Source organism: Nannospalax galili, unplaced genomic scaffold (assembly GCF_000622305.1).
Source record: "Nannospalax galili isolate Female #2095 unplaced genomic scaffold, S.galili_v1.0 scaffold390, whole genome shotgun sequence".
Taxonomy (NCBI): Eukaryota; Metazoa; Chordata; class Mammalia; order Rodentia; family Spalacidae; genus Nannospalax; species Nannospalax galili.
Window position 1 is genome coordinate 3,599,281 of NW_008330777.1, and position 20,296 is coordinate 3,619,576.

General features: G+C 41.8%; 2 protein-coding genes and 1 pseudogene across 2 annotated transcripts in view; 1 reads left to right on the top strand and 2 right to left on the bottom strand.

The window, feature by feature from the left end:
- Positions 1 to 676, bottom strand: part of Pawr (pro-apoptotic WT1 regulator) — a 126,522-nt gene extending 125,846 nt beyond the window's left edge. Inside the window, 1 exon segment of the mRNA XM_029555589.1 lies at positions 1 to 676. This exon segment is cut by the window's left edge and continues 11 nt beyond it. Coding sequence (XP_029411449.1) covers positions 1 to 175 — 175 coding nt within the window. The 5' untranslated portion in view covers positions 176 to 676.
- On the bottom strand, positions 174 to 2,208 carry LOC115067541 (atherin-like). The gene is made up of 2 exons (XM_029555598.1): positions 697 to 2,208; positions 174 to 308 (listed from the first exon to the last, which is right to left on the bottom strand). The coding sequence occupies exons 1-2, from the start codon at positions 1,019 to 1,021 to the stop codon at positions 205 to 207; spliced, it is 429 nt and encodes a 142-aa protein (XP_029411458.1). The 5' UTR covers positions 1,022 to 2,208; the 3' UTR covers positions 174 to 204.
- Positions 2,209 to 16,801: 14,593 nt separating this feature from the next.
- Positions 16,802 to 17,761, top strand: LOC115067600 (annotated as a pseudogene).
- The last annotated feature ends 2,535 nt before the right edge of the window (positions 17,762 to 20,296 follow it).

A 20,296-nucleotide genomic window follows, 5' to 3' on the forward strand; every position in this document is an offset into this window, starting at 1 on the left:
GGTTGAGCTCGCTGGGAGCGGAGGTGGTCAGGGGCCCCGCCGGGGACTTGGCGGTCGCGTCGCAGCCGCCCGGGCCCGCGGGGTTCTGCTTGGCGCGCATCTTCTCGCGCTTGGCCTTCCATTCTTCCAGAAAGTCCGTGGTGCTGCCGCCGCTCCGGTAGCCGCCGGTCGCCATGTTCCCACAGGGGCCGGCGGGGGCGCCCCTCACGCCGCTCGTCCGGGCTGCCGCCGCCTCCGGCCCGCGGCGGGAGGATGCAAGGGGGACGGCCCCGGGCGCGGACCAGCGAGCTCCGTAGCCGCCGGCGGCTCTGCGGGAAACACAAGCGGCCAGGCAGAGGTCAGGTCCCGGCGCCGCAGGGCTGCGATGGCCGCACCCTCGGGGTCCTTCGCGCGTCCCACCCGCCAAGTCCGCCGGGCTCACCTCCGCGGGATCCCCGAGCTCGCCGCCCCGAAGGGAGGAGACAGGGGCGGACCCCAACCCGGCCGCCCGCCCCGTCCCACTCCATCCCACCCGGGTCCGCGCCACGCGCCGGGGTATCTGGGCCGCCAGCACCTGAGTGCCAGACTGTCCCCGGCTCCTCGCAACCGACACCTCCCTCCGGGACTAGGCGCCTCGTCTTCGGCCGGTTCGGAAAACTGGGGACGCATCGAGCGGAAAGGGGACTGGTGCGCGAGGCGGCCCGAGCAGTCCCTTACCTCCGGGGAGCGTAGGTGGACCGAGGCGCCCGGCTGAGCGGTGCTCAGGTGAGCCCTCCGCTTCCGACGCGCGACGAGCCGCGGCAAACTTGCGGTCCTGAGCTCCCCAGCAGTCCCAGTACGGAGGCAGAGAGCCAGCGAGAGGGGGAAGCCGAGCGGTGCCGAAACGGGGCGGAAAGAGCCGACTCCGTGCGCCTCGGGGGCAGGGGGTAGTTCCGACTACGCCCCGCCCCCTGCGCCCAGGTGCGCGCCGCCCCGCCCCTCCGCAGCTGCGCCTCCCCCTGCCCGGGGCGCGCCTCCCGCGCCCGCAGCCTGAACAGCGCATTCCTGGACCCGCGGCCTCCGGGCTGCAGCCTCCCGGCGCCTAGGATTCCGGGGCGGGACGGCCGCTCCACGCCCCCCTCCCCTTCGCCTCGCTGGTCTCCCACCACTCTTCCTTTTAAGTACAAGATCGTGTTATTCCTGGGAAAGTTGTGACTTGCTGAAGGAAAGTGCTACCAGCTTGTGATGATTCAGGACCTGGCTAGCCAGGATAGGGAAATACCCCTGTGTTCCTTTCCCTTGTCGCTGCCCCCTTTTCAGATGCACTGGTGTGGTGGGCAGGAGACGAAGCAACAAACCCTGCACACTCCTAAAAAAAAAAAACGAGCATCCTGTAGTTAGCTAAAAAGACAAATTCTGAAGGAATTATCCGGAGTTTACTAGTCTCTCGGGCTTTTGACTTGTCATAAATTCCTTTCCACACTTTATTGTATTTGTGCCTCACGCTGTCTCTACACCTCCTTTTCGAGATGGATTTAGCAGCAAAACTCCCCACCAACGTGGCAAGGCTGGATAGTTGTATTTCTCCAACCAGATATGTCCTGGGGTAGGTCAGATGCAAGACATCTAATATCTCTGGGTCAGAGTTGGGTAGGCGACCAGTGACCTCACAGACACACGTAAGATCAGAGCGCATTGTCAGGGGCCATGAACACCAGGTCTCCATTTCCTAAAAAAGAGCCCTGAGTCACATGTCCAGGTGGCACGCGGTAGGTGGGTGGTAGTGTGTGCCTGCCACAGCCAGGAGAAAGGGAAAATGACTCACATGCCCTACACAGTTCTGGTCTTTGGTCTACCTGTTGGGCTGAACATATGGTTTACCAAGAGAGTTCTAGAAAAGTCTTTGGTAAAAGGCCTTCCCTGAGAGTAGAATGTAAAGCTCCAACTGCTTATGTACCATGTTACCAACTTCGGTGCACCACCTGAAATTTTTCAGGGGTAAAGGCTTGACTACTAAATGCATTCACATTCATGCACTTTCTAATTTGACTGAAGAATTCCCCTGGGAGAGACTGTCAGATACCTAGATAAGAGGATACACTCAACCTGGATTTAAATATATGTAAAGTAACTGACAATTTTTGATCATATGTTTAAATTATCTGAAATTTAGTAGCTTTTTTACTATAAAATGGTAATAACATGTGTTAAGAGTTGACTCTGCTTATAGTGTACTTGATTCAAAGACTGCTCTCAACGTAGTCCCACCTATTAAAATATCAGTCTCACAGGGCGTAGTGGCGCACGCCTTTAATCCCAGCACTCAAGAGGCACAGGCAGGCAGATCTCTGTGAGTTCAAGGCCAGTCTGGTCTACCTATTGAGTTCCAGGACAGCTGGGGCTACAGGGAGACCTTGTCTCAAAAAGACCAAAAAATAAAAAATAAATTAAAATAAAATTTAAAAAAAGAAAAAAGAAAAATCAGTCTCTGGAAAGACAGGAAGTTTTAAAAAAAGATGACTCAATTAATATATAATATTAACTTAAAAATGATATACTTTGAATGAACTAGGGTAACATATGCCATATAAATTCATCACATCTCTTAGACCAGTTCTCTTAATAATAATCGGCTCCAACTCAGGAGTGCTGGCTGCTACTGACTTGCTCCACTTTGGGCAAGTTGCTTAACTTTTGTGCCTCTGTTTACCTGCGTATAAAATGGGGATAATGATACTTCCTACATTGGGAAAGTGTTGTGAAAGTGCCTAAGGTCCTTAGATAAAAGGAATTTGTGAAAACTAGAGTAGTTATTATTAGTCTATTAAGTGCCCAAGGAATCCTGGATGAAAGAGATTATTGAGGTACAAAGCACTCTATTATTGCTATCACATATTATACCTTTTGTCTTGACTCTACCATTCTCAATATTCCCAAAGATATATTTCACAACCACACTGCTTCCAACATTGCACCACAATATTTAGCTGAGTCAATCCTAAATTGCAAGATGTTTGCATATCATCTTTATGTATAAGTTCTGATGAAATAATCCTCTAAGACTTGGAGCTTGGTTTCTCAGCACTATTGACATTTGGGGCTGGGTGAATCTTTGTTCTGGGGTTCACACCATTCATTGTAGAATACTTAGCATCATCATGGACCTAAGTCTTCTAGATGCCAGAAGCATCACTAAACCCTATTTTGACTTGAATGCCAATATTTCTAGAGCATATGCATTATTCCTCAAATCAAAATAATACACAGGCATAGCGTAAACCATTAAATGTTTCCGGCCTACAAAGATTATAACAAAAGACACCAATCCCTGCATATCTCCACTACCCAAACTGCCAGTATGTTGAACTCTTAACTGTTTCTGATAATACACATTTTCATGTTTATTGTTTAAATATGCTTAGTTTTCTACTTTTTGTTTTGTCCATTTTAGACACCTGACTAGAGAAGGGAATTCAGCTCTCTTATGCTAGCTATACATAGGCTTTTCTTACTCATAAACTCCCAACCATATTTGTATCCTGATTCTTATGGAATACACATACAATATTTATAGTATTAGGACTACATCCTCAGGCAGCGGCGTTATGTGGTGGACTGTGATTCCAGTCCTTTCATTCTCACAGGTGTTTTTCCTTGTACAGCTATCTGCAGTTCAAACTTCCTCCTTTCTTAATTTTTCAATCCCTGCTGTATTTTTTTTATACTACTCATAAGTTTATACCCAAATTTTCCTCTTTTTAGTATAATTTAGTACATTGGGTAAATTATCAGCTCTGTTCTTTTTCTTGGGGGACACATCTCCTGGGTCTCGGTGTGCCTGGAGTACCCTTCAGAGCATTGATGGTTCAAGATCGGCAGAGTGTGAATTTCCAGGTCTCAGAATCAAGACAGGCTGCCACCTTATCACCGAACCCTGCACAGGCCACTTGATTTTCAGTTAATCCTGTTTCCATTCACATCCTTTGTTCTTTGTTAGATGTATATACTGCTGCTTCCAACTTTTATTCATCAGGTTATCCCTCTTTGTGTATAGTGTGTGAATGCAGACCCATCATGTGCCATAGCTCACATGTGGAGGTCAGAGGACAACTTCATCTATCAGTCTGTGCCTTGCACCTTGTTTGAGACAATGTCTCTTTATTGTTCACTGCTTGGAGCCCAGGCTAGTGGCTCTTGAGCTTTGAGGATTGTCTCCCATCTTGCTGTAGGAGTGCTGAAATTATAGCCACATACTATTATGTCCACCTTTACATGGGTTCTGAGGATCCCAACTCAGGTCCTCATGCTTGAACAGCAATTCCCAGCCCTGTGAACCTTCCTTATGAAGGATAAAAAAGATCCGTCCTTGTAGACTTTATCTCCTGCCCAACATTAGAATTGACCCTGCTATGCTGAAGTTGGCCTGCTTTCCTTCTCTCATCATTCAAATTTTTGTTCTTATGTCTATCCTGTTTGCTGTTACTGCTTTATCGTTTTACTTTTGTTGTAGAAGCATTACTGGAGGGAGGAAATGTAAGCATGTGTTTAATCTGTTATGTCTAATAGGAAATCCAATTCATCTACTTTGCAAGTTTCCAGATATTTTGAAATCCTCACTATAACTCTTGATCAATAAACACCTCTACATTGTATTACCTTCCTTACTGAATTAAATCATAAGCCCACGTTGATGAATACTGTAAGAAAGAACTTCACAAAATGTTTTAGTTTCTTACACATACACACACATCTACTCACCCTAGACAGGGAATCCATGACAGACCAAAGTCATGATTGCACCAAAGTCCAACTTAGTGAACCAAGGAGTTTTAAATGGAGTTACTATCACAGGAGCAGGGATGACTCAGAGGAGCAGCTGCATCACCAAACCCCATCACTGGAGCTCTTTGCATAGCTTGCAGGTAACTTGACAGTCCATGAATCTCTCCTTTTCACAGCTCTTCTCTCCTTAAAGGTCAATTGCTATCAGTGTTAATTCCCCTTTCCCATATCATTTAATATAACCGTAAGTTCCCGAGACAAGGGCCAGGAAGTCTTTAGAGACCAGCATCTGCCTACCAACCCCCTGTAAAGTTCCCTTGACTCCATGATCCAATCTCATTAGTGCCCTCAGTTCTCATATTCACTGTCAACAGTCCTGGAAAAGTTACCTTAAGTCACTATTGATTGCTACCTTCATTCTTCCCATTCTAATAATTTCCAAATAGTTTTTGCCCCTTTCCACTCCACTTATGACTCACCACTTGTCAAAATTATCAACAAGATAAACCCAGCACTTACAACTGTTTTAAAATCCTACTTAGTCCTTCTGCATTATTTAGCACACTTAATGACTCTGTTATTTAAATCATCCTTCTTATAATTTAGTCACCAAAAGAATTTTCTTTTTGCCTCCAACTTCACTAATGTACCTTCTCAGCCTCTTTTGCCCCGTCCTCTTTTTCTGCTTACCCTCAAAAAGCTAAGGTCATCCCAGGGCATAGTTATTGCCCTTCTCAGACAACACTCTTTGCCTAGATGATTCCATGGAATTCCATGGGTTAGATATCACTGCCAAATGTATGTCATAAAGTAACCTTTTCCTCCCTAAATTCCAGACTTCCGTGTCCCATTTGCCCCAGTTGACATTTCTATGTAGCTATCTAATAATCTTCTCAAAGTGAGTTGAGCTGAGCAAAACTCCCCATCCACTTCATCTGCTCCACTCGACTCCTCTCACATTTCTTCCCCATCTTCATAAATAATGTCACCATCCATGTTCAAGCAAACACCACAGAGGCTTCCTTGATTCTTGTCTTTCCCTTACCACATAAATCTATTTCATCATCCTATTGGCAGCCATTTCAAAATGCATTCAGGCCTCAGAACAACCAGAATGATCTTCTCAAAAATAAAACCAGATGCAGGACTCCCTCAAAATTCCTTTCCCTGTATTTAGCCCCAAAGCACGGCATGGGTTCAGCTGTGATTCAGGCAGGCCTAGGTGAAGCTCATGCCCATAGTGGTCCTTGTCAGCATCCAAGTGGTACTTGTTCTGCAAATGTGCAGAAAACAAAGTTAGGGGTCATGGAAACTTCCACTGAGGCTTCAAGGGAGAGCCTGGGAGGCATTATAGATTTAAGAAGCAAACAATTTTCATATTATGTTATCTATCCATTGTTAGAGATTGAACATGTGCTACTGTTGTAATAATAGATACCTACCTCTGCTTACATCAAGTTTAGCTTAAGTCCCTCCACGCAAACACAGTTTAAAGAAGAAACTTCTAAGGCAAGTAGGGTTGTGATCAAGAACAGAAAGTTGAGTTATGCCCCTTCATATCAAGCTTGGGCATTCCTAAGTCTTGTGACCTTGGACAGATTGCTTCAGTTCTCTATTATAGCATTTACCTCATAGGATTATTGGAGATATTAAATGAGATTTAGCTTCCAGATTTTGCTTTTGACAAAACCACTGAACATACCCACAAGTCACAACATTTTTTAATGTAGGAAATTCTTGTCAATAAGAACCAAATTTCAATGAAATTAAAAGGATGCCTTCCACCTGTAACTCAACAGCCACAAGAAGAAAATTTAGAATTCCTCAAGATAGCAGAATAGGATGTAATGTCTTAAGGTACCAAAAGACAAAGATCAAATACTTTAGACCAAAAAAAAAAAAAAGCTACACATGATAAAATGAAAGGGCAGACAGCAGGATGAGGCCAAGAATTGTGATGGCATGTCATATAAGGAAAATTATCCAGAATACTGGATGAATTATGACAACTTACTAAGGAAAAACATAGCCATGTTTTAAGAATGGTCTAAGAATATAAATAGTCAATTCAAAACATTCAAAGGCTACTGAATAGCAGGTAAACAGGAAAAGATTTAAAAATGCCAAAATGCACTGAAAGGGACTATTTTATATTCACTGCATTGCCATGGTTAAGGTCTGATAATGCCAAAGGTAATGGGAACTTGGAGGGAAAATGGTTAGTGCTGAATAATAGTTGATTCAATCATTTTAGAAAACATTGACAATACCTAATTAAGATAAAGATGTGACTTCCCAGCAACCTTATATTTGCATTTTTAGGCATCTACCCTAGAGAAATTCTGACATATGTTCAGGGACTCTTACATGTGCTTCGTGGCACTAAAGGTAACTGAAAATGTGGAAAAGCTACCTACAACTAACTAGTGACCAAGAGGATATATAGGTGATAGTTTTTTCTCCCAGCACTCAGGAGGCTAAGGCAGGGGATTTTGAGTTTGGATTGTGAACCTAGGCTACATAGCAAGATCTTGTCTAAAAATACAAAACAAACAAAAGGTAAATATAGTTTAAAAAATATAATAGAATATTTTGTAGCATCTCAGAAACATTTTTTAAGAAACAGTTTGTAAGCCAGGTGTGGTGTTAAACACCTTTAATCCCAGAACTAAGGAGACAAAGGTGGTAGGACTTCTGTAAATTCAAGGCCTGCCAGTTCCAGGCCAGGCAGAGCTACATAGTGATATGCCCCCCCCCAAAACCCACCAAAAGACAAAAACAAAACAAAACCCCCACAATTTTCAGGGACTGGCCAGATGGCTCATTAGTTAAGAGCATATTGCTCTTGCAGAGGACTGGTGTTTAGTTCCCAGAACCCATGTCAGGAGACACAACTGCCTGTAACTCCAGTTCCAGGAATCTGACACCCTCTTCTGCCCCCTAACAGCACCTGCACTCACAGGCATATACTCACACACAAATACAAAACACAGACACATAATTAAAAATAAATCTTAAAAAAAATAGCATCTCACTATATAGTCCTGAACTCAGAGGTCCGCCTGCCTCTACTTCTGCCTCCCAAGTGCTGGAATGAAAAAAGTCTGTACCTTCATACCTGGCCTAAAATAAATCTCTTGTTTTTGTTGTTTGTTTTTTTCAAATAACTATCAAATGTATTCGCTTTTGTACATTCCTAAAGCATATAAATAATAATATATATACTGCTGTCAGACTTGTACTTTTGTAATAAAAATGCAAATATATCAAAGTTAATTACTTCTCAGAACAGATTAGAGAGGAAAAGCATAAGGTGCGGCAACATCACTGTGTTTTTGTTTTGTGCTTTGCTGGGCCTTACGGTCTTGCACATACTACACTGCTGCTCTGGCTGCTTCATTCCCCACCCTGAAGTGCTCTTTTATAATATTTTGTTTGCAAAGAAAGATATCTAAGTCAAATGTTATAATCTGCTAAATCTACATGTGAGTACATAAACTTTTATATCTCAGATATTTTAATTTTTTTTTAATGTGTGTGAGTGTTTTGCCAGCACCTATGTGGTGCAATGCCCATGGAAGCCAGAAGAGGGTGTTGGATGCCTGAAACTGGAGTTATGGACAGTTGTTAGCCACCATATGGGTACTGGGAACTGAACCCAGGTACTCTGCAAGAGCAGTCAGTGTTCTTAATAACTAAGCCATCTCTCCAGCTCCCGGATACCAAGTTTTTTGTATGTTTCAAATATACCAGAATTTAAAGGAAAATACCTAGATTTACAATAATCTTTCCATAAGGTAAGTTAGATTTTAAAAAGACTGCAACTTTAACAGACTTGGTCTTGCCCCAACTTGTCATGAGGAAACCTTAAAATTTCCCCCTTTGTTTTTTTAAAGTAAAATCTCTACATATTTGGAGAGAACTTAGTGAAGCCATGTGCCCTGGAAATATTTGAAATGGTTTGTGGTTTGGAGCAAAACAAGAAAACAGAGGCCAGCCAGCAGTTTTGAAGCCCTAGTTCCCTTTAGCATCACTGATCTTTCCCCCAATTTTACTGATCTTTCTACTAATATCTGGAGACAGATCTCAGAACTGTGCATAGGCCTTTGCCTGCACAGGCAAACAGCTGGATGTCTCATGTTAGCAAACCCCATTCTCCTTATTTAGTAATACATTGATGCCATTGCAACTGAAAAACTGGTCCCATTTTTTTTCTGAAACCGTTTTTGGTTTGGGAAACTATTATCTTTTTTTTTTTTTAATTAATTTTATGTGTTTGAGTGTTCTGTCTGCATGTAAGTGCACCATATGCACATAATGCCCACGGGGGCCAGAAGAGGGAGTTGGAGCCACTGGAATTGGAGTTACAGATGGTTGTTAGTGCCATGTAGGTGATAGGAACCAAACCTAGGTCCTCTGCAAGAGCAGCCAGTGCTCTTAAGTGCTAAGTCATCTTTCCAGCCCCCATTGTCCTTTTTTATTTTTTCCATGATAGTGAAAAAGTATCTTCATCAAGGAAAACTTTATGCAGATGCTGTCCACACAGAGGGGTGACTAAAAGCTCAGTAGCAGTGCACCTGGTTGTCTTGGTTACTGAGGATGCTATGCTCCTCATGCTGATGTGGCTTATTGCTCTCTCCACCAACAGAAATTGGACTGTGCCAGCAATTCTGGAAGGAGTCCTGTCTATTGCTGTGGAAGTCATCAGCTTCATGAAAGCTCAGACCCAGGCTCAACTTTTATTTATTTATTTATGTATTTTTATTTTTATTTTATGCATATAAGTATTATGCCTACATGTATATAACTGCACCTGTGTCATGCTGTGCCTGCAGAGGACAAAAGAGGGCGTTGGATCGCCTGGAACTGGAGTTTCTGATGGTTATTGTTAGCTGCCATGTGGGTGCTGGGATTTGAACCCCGTCCTCTGCAAGAACAGCCAGTGCTCTTAATGGCTGAGCCATCTCTCCAGCCCCCAACCCCACACACCACCCTGGGGCTCAGCTTTTCAGAGAGATTTTTATCTAGGGAAAGAAAAAAAAAAAGATTTTATCTAGAAAAAAAAAGATCAGACTGAAAGACATTGCCTTTCCGAGGAACAAATCTTAAAATATGTGATGGAACTTTATCCAGTAGGTGGGCTGGTGAAACCTGTTCAGAACAGTTTAGGAACTCTTCAGGGTTTTGTTACAGATATTTTTATCCCGAGAACTAAGGTAAATCTTTTGATTCTCATCCCACAAAGAGTATTATGGATGCTGCTAGCATTGCTTATGGACCAACCACCATTTCAGAAGTGGAGGTGAGACATAAAAGTTCCCATGTGGGAAGGACTATCTGTGTCCTGAAGTCTGCTGGGATTCTTACTGTTTTCTCTGCAAGCAGAAATCTTCAGAATCTAAAATACCACCAAATTCCTTTCAGTGCTATTTCTCAGCTGAACTTGAAATTAAACACCCATTCATCATCCTTTTTGACAAAAAGTCTTTAAAACTCTGTTGCTCACCAAAGAAGACTGATGTACAGTAGTGAAGATGAGTGACGACTTCAATTCAGTTGTACTGATTTATATGAATCAATGTTTTTCAGTGTTTCCTGACATCAAAGGAGAAAAAGAGAAATCAACTAAATGACACCAATAACATAACCCATCTAGGCAAATAAAATCAGATTTCACTATTGTTTTGCTATTGAGCAAAATTAAAAGTTGACTTTTATTTACACACTTGACTTTAATTAAAATTGACAAGATTAATACTTTGTATAATAATTATAACAGGAATTTATTGTTTACTACAAGGTGAGCCCCTTGGTAGCCATTTTATATACAGTGCCTAATTTAACCCTTTAAAGAGTATTATGGATGCTGCTAGCATTGCTTATGGACCAACCACCATTTCAGAAGTGGAGGTGAGACATAAAAGTTCCCATGTGGGAAGGACTATCTGCGTCCTGAAGTTCCAGGCCAGCTGGGGCTACAGGGAAATCCTGTCTCAAAAAGTGAGTTCCAGGCCAGCTGGGGCTACAAGGAAATCCTGTCTCAAAAAGACCGAAGGAAAAAAAAAAAAAGACTCTGTCTCTCATGGGGCTGAAGATATTGCTCAGTGGTGTTAACAGCACTTGCTGTTCTTGCAGAGTACCTGAGTTTAGTTTCCAGCACCTACATGGCAGCTCACAGCTATCTGTAACTCCAGTTTCTGGGGATCTGATGATTGCTTCTGGTCTTCTGGAGCACTGCATGTATGTGTTATACTTACATGCAGGCAAAACAGCCACATAAAATACAAAATCAGTAAAATAAAACAAGACTGTCTCTTTTTGCACCACTATGCCTGGCATACTGTGATGCTGTGTCAGACAGTATTTGTCAGCTAGCACATTAGTCAGTTTTGCCTCAGAAACTCACCATCTCCCAGGTTGTTACTTAGGAAGTGGGGACATTTTAGCTTTGAGGAACTATCCTGTGTAGGTGCTATCACACATGTTCAATCCTCAGTCTTGTAGAATTGGAATGTGACTTTATCAGCATTTAAAGAGCATATTAATGTCCTAGGGAGGCAGTCACATTACTATAGCCATTGCCTGATGTATAAGAGCCAAATTGTACACTAACTTACAGAAAAATGGGAAGTTAGAAACACAGGATTATTAAAGTAATCATAGCATGTGTTTCCCAAGAAGGGAAACGACATGGAATGAAGACATAACTGGTAAGTTTATCTGGTAAATATGGACAATGAACACAGGGCTAACAAGTTCATCAGTCTCAACTAAGAGAATCTAAAACACAAACCTCTTCAAACATGGTGCAACCTGCCGAAGTGACAAGAACAGGATGGCCCCACCCAGAACCTTTGCTACAGGGTTCTGTGTGAGAATGGCTGACTACCCCCCACTACTGATAGACATGTTCATTCTTTACATATGGTCATGTTTGGTCAGACTTCTTTCAGATGAGCTTTCCTATCTTTGAAAAGTCCATTTTCGGGCTTGGTGGCACATGCCTTTAATCCCAGCACTCAGGAGGCAGAGGCAGGCAGATCCCTGGGAGTTAAAGGCCAGCCTGGTCTACATAGTGAGTTCCAGGACAGCTGGGGCTACAGGGAGACCCTGTCTCAAAAAAACCAAAAAAAAAAAAAAAAAGGATTTATTTTTGATAGCTGTTGATTACCCTCAAGATAAAAGCAATCTAATTGGACTTAAAGCCCTCTCAGTGGGAGAGAACTCATGTGTGGTGCTGTAGACACAGCCATATACACATGGCTAGAGAATTCATAGATCTTAGAGAAACTCCTAAGGCTGTCCTTAGACAAATGTAATTTTTTACTGCACGCTGAATATGGATCTGTATATTTACACACAAGTATGCTAGTCACCACTCATCAAAGAAACATCTTTTGGAGCAGACAGAGACTATTACAGAATTCCATGGCTGGACACACATAGAGGATAAGTGTCTGTGAGATACCTAACCCTAAGGGACACATCTACAATGGAACCTCTACACCTAAGGCTCATGGAACATAGTGGAACAAGGGGTAGAGAAAATACTAATGAATCTCTCAATGCTCATCAGTGAAGCTCCCTCATGCAAAGGAAGGCAATGAACACAAGAAGCCACAAATGACCAAAGCATAGAGTCTGCAGAGTGTGCGTCCCTGGACAGGACTCCTATATTAAACTTCACCCACCTAAGGTTCAGGGACCATTGCAGAAGATGGGGCAGAAATATTGTAAGAGCCAGGAAAGTAGGTACATGACCATATAGAAACTGAGTCTTGTAGTCGCCTTGGACCTTGCTCATATGAACCTACAGCAATAGTGTCAGCATGCACAAGACCCAGGCAAATTCAAATAGACAAAAACGAAGCATAGAACTGTGGTTTTTAATTTTTTTATTATGTGTATGAGTGTATTGCCTGCATGCATGTAAGTGCACCCTTGTTGTGCAATGCCCAAGGAGGTCAGAAGATGGCATTGGGTCCCCTAGAACTAGAGTTAGGATGGTTGTTAGCTGCCATGTGGATGTTGGAATTCGAACCAGGGTTTTCTGCAAAAGCAATCAGTGCTTTTAAGCACTGAACCATCTCTCCAGCCCAAGCTGATCTTCTTTAAGAGAGAGACTCTAGATAAACTGACTAGATCCCAGTGGATGAACTTGTACTGAGGGACGTCTGGGCAACTAACTTGACTCGATAGGCCTTAACATATATGACAGAATGCATGAAATCCAGTGGGGTGGGCTACGGGGGATCCAGATGGGGGAGGGGGTATAAAGATGATTATGATGTTTTATATGAAATGCACAGAAATTTAATAAAAAAGTTATTTTTATTTTATGTATATGAATGTTTTGCCTGCATATATGTAAGTGTATTATGGGTATACAGTGCCTGCTGAGACCAGAAGAAAATGTTAGGTCCCCTGGAGCTGGAGTTATAGGTGGTTGTGAGCCACCATGCGGGTGCTGGGAACCAAACCTAGGTCCTCTGCAAGAGCAACAAATGCTCTTAACCATTGAGTTATCTCTCCAGCCCCCAAACATCCATTTAAAAAAACCTTTTTAAAATTTAATTCTCCCAGAGCACTTTTGTTTTTGTTTTTCTTACATGGGAATGTGTGTGCGTGTGTGTGTGTGAGTGGTCTGGTGTATGCATCTGTACCTGCCCATGTAGAGGTCAAAGGTTGATGTTCAGTTGTCTCTATTATTCTCCACCTTATTTAACTGATTGTGTGTGTGTGTGTGTGTGTGTGTGTGTGTGTGTGTGTGTGTGTTCTCCCACTGAACATGGAGTTCACTGTTTCTGTGAGACTGGCCAGTGAGCACTGTGGTTACAGTCATGCATTGCCATACCCAGCTTTTACTTTGAGCGTTGGCAATCTGAACTCAGGTCCTCTTTTTAGAGCAGGGAGCAGTTTACCCACTGAGCTGAGCTCTCTCCAAATCCCTTCTGGGGCAGTTTTATTGGTGACCATGGTATAACATCAGTATATCCATAACTAACATTTTCAAAGCCCCTGGAAGGAGGTCTGATCTTTTCATCTTCCAACAGAAATTGCTCCTAGTTTCAAGTCAGTATCTAAGGTACATGAAGAAAAGGATTATAAACCTTTATTGAAGGAAAGTTTTTAGAGCATGTCTGAGTACCAGGCTCTTTCTATGAAGCATCAAAATGTTCCTGCAAACTAGTTACAAATCTGATTAGTTATTTATGATTCATCAATCTGGGCAGCATCGATAGCACACAATAGAATGGAGGTCCCACTGAACAATACCGAATTGTGTGGCTTTCCTAAGGTGGGGACAGGGAAGCGGAACAATAGAGAGAATAACTGACGGGTTACTGTCAGTTTCTATTCTGTAAGGATTAAAGTGGAGACTTCCTTATTGCACTGACTCAGGTAAACCAGAATCTCCTGTCTTCAGGAAAAGCTGGTCTACTTTAGGATCTGCTTCCTTAAAGTTTCAGCCTAGTTTTGTGGCATTTAGCATGCATGGCATCGTTTTGATTTGGTCTGATCTGTTAGAACTTGTTGTAGGGCTTCAGTCCTGCACTGTCATAGAATTTTTGTTCAATACAAGTCATTGTTTTAGGCGAGTGGACACAAAGGTAAGCGCCACCTTCAAAGAGACTGCAGTTGTATAAACAAATGATCCAACAAAACAGGCACATAAAGAATATCTAAGGAAAAAGACAAAAAAACAACAGATGGTAACCAGCTGTTAACAGAACTAGGAACACATTGCTATGGGAAGCCCAGAACAAGGACAGCGATGTTTCACCAAGAATGAAATGGACAAGACAGGCACATAGTGGCAGTGTCTGCAAAGAATGGGGACTTGGAAGACTGGCAGTGTGGACAGGGAGGAGGCAGCCAGCTCTTAGGACAAGACACAAGAGACCTTCCCAATTCCCTGGGATGCTTTACTCTACTGGTTTGCCCCCTGAGCCTCTGCCTCTCAATTCTGTGTCAGAAGCTTCCGTGTTCCTCAGTTCATTCTCTAAGCCAGTAACTTCAATAATTATTTTTAAAATTTATGATATAGATGTGTGACCCAATATTCAAAGCTACAGGAGGAAAATGGGTAGGAACCCCACTTCTGATGGCTAGCTATTCATCCTGCCTGGGAGAACCAGTGAACTAGCTTCCCACATATCCTCCCAGAGACTCTGGATGGGCACCTGCGGGCCTGCATGTATTCATACACAGATATGTATATAAATTTTCTGCATAAGATTTTACATGAAGAATAGACGGCCATTGTACCCAGCTTTCTTCACTCCAAAGCAGATTTTGGAACTCTTTCATCTTGATTTGTTCTTATTCATTCATTTGCAAGTTTTTATGTAGTGCTTCCCATGTTCCAGGTATTCATAGGTCCTGCGGATATAGCACTAGACAAAAGAGACAGTATGTTTGCCTTCATAGCATTTACATTCTAGTAGAGGGGTTCAGAAAAGACAGACAGAAAACAAATTAAGCAGTGAAATACATGGATACAGTGGCTCTATGGTGATAAGGGAATTTCATCGATAAACATTTCGCTGTATTTCTCTGAAACAACTTATTAATAGATGATAGTGGTAAGTAATGAAATTCTCAAACAACAAGAATAGGAAAAATATACAAGAACCAAGTTAGACAAATCCTTAATTAGTAAAAATTTCCTTCTTTGCTTATATATCAATACTCAAAATATCCTGTGGAGAAAAATCGTTGAGATTGTACAAAGGACTATTATTTTGATTCCCCACAATGATTTAAATATGATAGATGTTTAAAGAAGTTCTTTTGTGTGAGTGACTGTTAGATAATTAGTGTCCCCATGTGGTTTTATATTGACTATATACTTCAATGTCTGTGAAGTAAACGGAATGTTTTAGTTGGTCTGGCATCTGCATTAATTTTTTTTACAGTTAATGAATGAGGATAGTTTCAAAATGTTCCATTACTACCAAAATATCATGTTTATAGATGGCTAACAATTGGATTTATACTGAAACTCTATCAACCATTATGATTAAAATTTATTCTATCCTCTGCAATTTGATTTTTTAATTTTCCTTTCAAAACACCCCAAAGGCAGTGCAAGCTTCTAAATATGTTATTTTTATTTATTAACAGCACGCATGCTGAGGTAAGGACATTTCTAATGCTCCAAGTTGCTGACTTTCACATGATTTAGTCTCTGACTCTTCTTTCAAGTTGTAGTGGTGGAGAAAGGGTTGAATGTGTGTGGTATTACATGTTCCACACATGACAGGACAAAACATAGAAAGCTTTAATTGTCTGGAAATGATTATTCAAAACAGCTCCTTTTATTAATTCTCCAAATTCTTTAGATATTCATTTGATATGAGTCATTAAAAAATAAAAGTACTTCAAACTTCATCCTAGAAATACAGATGATAAATAATGAGAATGAGTTCATTTCTTCTTATTTCTTATAAGGATGCTCACTTCATCCCAGCTTATTTTTTAAATTTTATTTATTTGTTTATTTAATATGTGTGTTTTGCCTATGTATGTGTAAGTGTACCCATGTTGTGCAATGCCTGTAGAGGTTAGAAGAAGGTATCTGTAACTGGAGTTACAGATGGTCGTTAGACACTAGGTGAGTGCTAGGAATAGAATCTCTGTCCTCTGCAAGAACAGCCATTGCTCTTAAACACTGAGCCATCTGTCCAGCCCCCATACCAGCTTCTTGATTGATATTTTTACATCTGGGACCTTCATTTAATTTTTAAGCTCTTCCCCCTAGAGGCTGGAGATATGGCTTAGCAGTTAAGAGCATCTTGCAGAGGACCCGGGTTTAATTCTCAGCACCCACATGCAGCTAACATTCATAACTCCAGTTCCAGGGGCTCTGACACCCTCTCCTGACCTCTGCAGGCATTACACGACATGGGTGCACTTACATACATGCAGGCAATACACTCATAAACATAAAATAAAAATAATAAATAAAATACTTTTTAAAAGATCTCCCCCCACTCCAGCAATGGAGTCCGAAAGTCTTAGCCTTTTTTATAGTCTCTTTTTTCCCCTCCTGATTGACATGAATGTGGATCCTGCTTATCCCTACAGTCTGATTTGTTCTGAGAAAGCATCAATTCTGGGGACTCTTCACCAATGCCCACAACTTACAGTCCTGGCAAATGACTCTTCCTTACTGATGTCTACTGCTGAGATGCTCCACAAGAAGACTGCCCTCTTCCTTCCTCTGGTGGACCTACCTGTGCAGGACAGCTCTGACTTTTCTAGCAGTACCAGTCCAAAGTTACCCGGTCCTGGTTCTGAGGAGAGCCTTGGGAGGAAGGAGGAGAATAAGATCCGGCCCAAGAAACAGAAGATACAGCTGGGCTTGGTGGAGCATGCCTTTAATCCCAGCACTTAGGAGGCAGATTCGAACTATGTTCTCTTAGACCCAGCTGTGCACACTCAGTGACAGAATTCAGAGACAGAAGTACCTCAGCCTCCAGCAAATGCAAGAACTTTCTAGCATTCTAAACCTTACCTAGAAACAGGTTAAGACCTGATTCCAAACCAAAGAATGAAATGTAAGTGATAGTAGACACAGTGTGAGTCAAAGGGGCTCTGCATATACAGAACAGCGATGCCTCCACTCCAGCTATCCCTAGGAGTTTCTGGTGAGCACATTTGGAAGCCTTCCAATGTGGAACAACCAGACCTGGATCAGTCCAACTTGGAGCAGCCAGACCTGGATCACCCCAGTTTGGAACAACCAGAACAAGAGCAGCCAGTCTTACAACAACCAAACCTGGAACAGTCAGGCCTGGAATGCTCAGTTCTACAACTTTGGAGAGGACTCTCTCAACCCCACATGGAATTCCAGCAACTTGTTTCTGCTAGTGATTTGGAGGCTGTTTGGAAACCAGTGGAGAAAGTAATAAGTATTTTAATAGTTCCAAGCCTTGAATTTATTCCTGAACTACTTGGTGAATACATTGTGGTGAAGTGTAAGGAGTACATTATTCAGTTTCAGGGCTGGGGATGAATTAATTCCTTCTTTCAAAGATTTTTTGATGATTGTTTGATTGATTGAATGTGTGTGTGTGTGTGTGTGTGTGTGTGTGTGAGAGAGAGAGAGAGAGAGAGAGAGAGAGAGAGGGAGAGAGAGAGAGAACTAACCCAAGACCTTGAAATATGCGAGGTGCCTGCTCTATTACTGAGCTGTATTTGCTGTCCTGTATTGGTGCATTTGTTTCAGAACTTGTCTTTTCTTGGCATTGTGGATCTTATTGTAAATAGTGAGTTGGTTTGAGGGGTGGGTTTAACTGGAGTCTAATCAGAGAAGTTTAAATAACCCTCCCTGCTACGGACATAGACATGATGAACCTAGCTACAAACTCAGCATAAGTTTGGGTATCTTTAGGATGTAGAGTCTAAAAGTATAGGAAGCAAACCCTATAAAAATATATCTAGGTATGGTGGCCATTTGGAAGGATGAGGCCAGAAGATCTTGAGTATGAGGCCAGACTTCATAACAAGTTCAAAACAAGCCAGGACTACATTTATGTAGTAAGACTCTGTCTCAAAAAACAAAACTAAAACTGTGTGATGAAGGAGTAAGTACTTCTGTTCTGGCAATTGGAGACTTTCCCTGTTAACAGTGTGTTTTCTTGATTCTTCCATTCTTTTGGATGTTCTTTCTTACTGTGAGCACTACTCTGTTCAAAAATATGTGTAGAAAGATGTTTTAAACTTTATTTCATCATGATAAATCGATACCTGTTTAGTTAGCTTAAATACAAATTAAACAATGAATTCTCAAATCAGTTGGCAAATACTTAATAACTGATGTTAGATGAATAAAATTAATAACAATTTCTTTTAGAATTCTACTTTATCTACCTAGCTATAGATCACTAAATTAGTAGACTTTGTAGATATATGACTGGGAAGAAATGTTTCACAGCACCTAACATTTTTCCTTAAATTAAGAAAATGTCCATATTTGCTTTCTGAGCATCGTCAGTGAGTTTGAATTTCAACACAATCAAGAAATAGAATAACAGCCTGACATGATGGCGCATGTCTTTCTTTAATCCCAGCACTCAGGAGGTGAAGGCAGGCCAATCTCTGTGAGATCAAAGCTAGCCTGGTCTACATAGCGAGTTCCAGGCTAGGTAGGGTTACCTCAAAAGACTAAAAAAGAAATAGAATGACAAAATGCAGTAGTGTTTTTATATGGTGCAATACTTTGACAATGGCTAATGATCAACATTCACTCAGGGAAATCACTTAACTTATTCATAAGGGGGAACACTAGATATCACCTAACAGAGGACTTGCAATCAGCGACAACAGTTTTGTCTTAACTTGCATAGCAGTTTCCATATTTTCATTTCAGTTGGCCTGTGCTCATGTTTGTGCAGGTGCATGTACATGTGCACCTGTGTGTGGAGGCCAGAGGTCAATCTTGGGTGTCTTCCTCAATCACTCTTTACCTTGTTTTTCAAGACAAGGTCTCTCACTGAACTTGAAGCTGGTTAATTTGACCAGACTGACTAGCCAATAAGCCCAAGGATCCTCCTGTCTCTGCCTTTGCAGTGCTGAGATTACAAGCATGCATCACCACATATGGCCTTTACATGAGTGCTGGGGATCTGAACTCAGCTCCTCAGTTGGAAAGCACTTTTCAAACTGTGTCATCTCCCAGACCCTTGTTTCAGTTTTTCAATAACAATTCTGAATACTTCTCAAGAGTCAAGGGCTTAATAGCTCTGTAGGTCAATCCTGAAGTTTCATATAATCGCCTAGGCTGTCTCAAATACTTTCTCCTACTTGCTTGGTCCCCACAGTCATCTTCTCAAATCAATTCTACCCCAGTGACTAGGCCCAAAGTTCTTAAAGAGATGGGATGTTCATGTATAAGTCTACTTCAGGCAATAGTTCTCACAGCAAAGCATAGATTTCCTCGTCTTGGGGGACTTGTAGATGGATCAGAAGCTAATTTCTCATGTCATTTTATATTGCAATGGCCAGTGTTCTCAACTCTTTTGGATTGCCAGGGAGAGCTTTATACCCAGGGCCTGTATGTCTGGTGATGAAGATTTAGTGAAAAGAAATGAAAAAGTGAGGCAGAAAGGAAACCATAGCAGTAACTGAAAAGCAAGACTTAGAGAGCAGTATCCCAGAGTGAACCACAACAGCAAATTCAATGATCTGCCATTTTTACAACTTAATTGGCTTCTCTGTGTTTCTCTTTACCTTTCTTTCCTAGTTCATATTCCATGGTACACATTGCTTTAAAACGCCAGAAGAAGATCTGACCGACTTTATTGTCACAATTCAGTATCACTTTCCCTTGAGGGTGATTCTCACCTCAGCTTCCAGCTGTTCTGTGGATTAGAGTTATCAGTTACTTTAACCATAATCCACAATAATAAATGTATAAGCCTTCTCATGCACACATGTATACAGTTTCTTATTTAATGCTTACCTTAACTACATTTTTTACATTCTAATATTTTCTGTTGTTTTAAATTTTTTGGCTTCTTTAATTGGTTAAGAGCACAAAATGTAACAG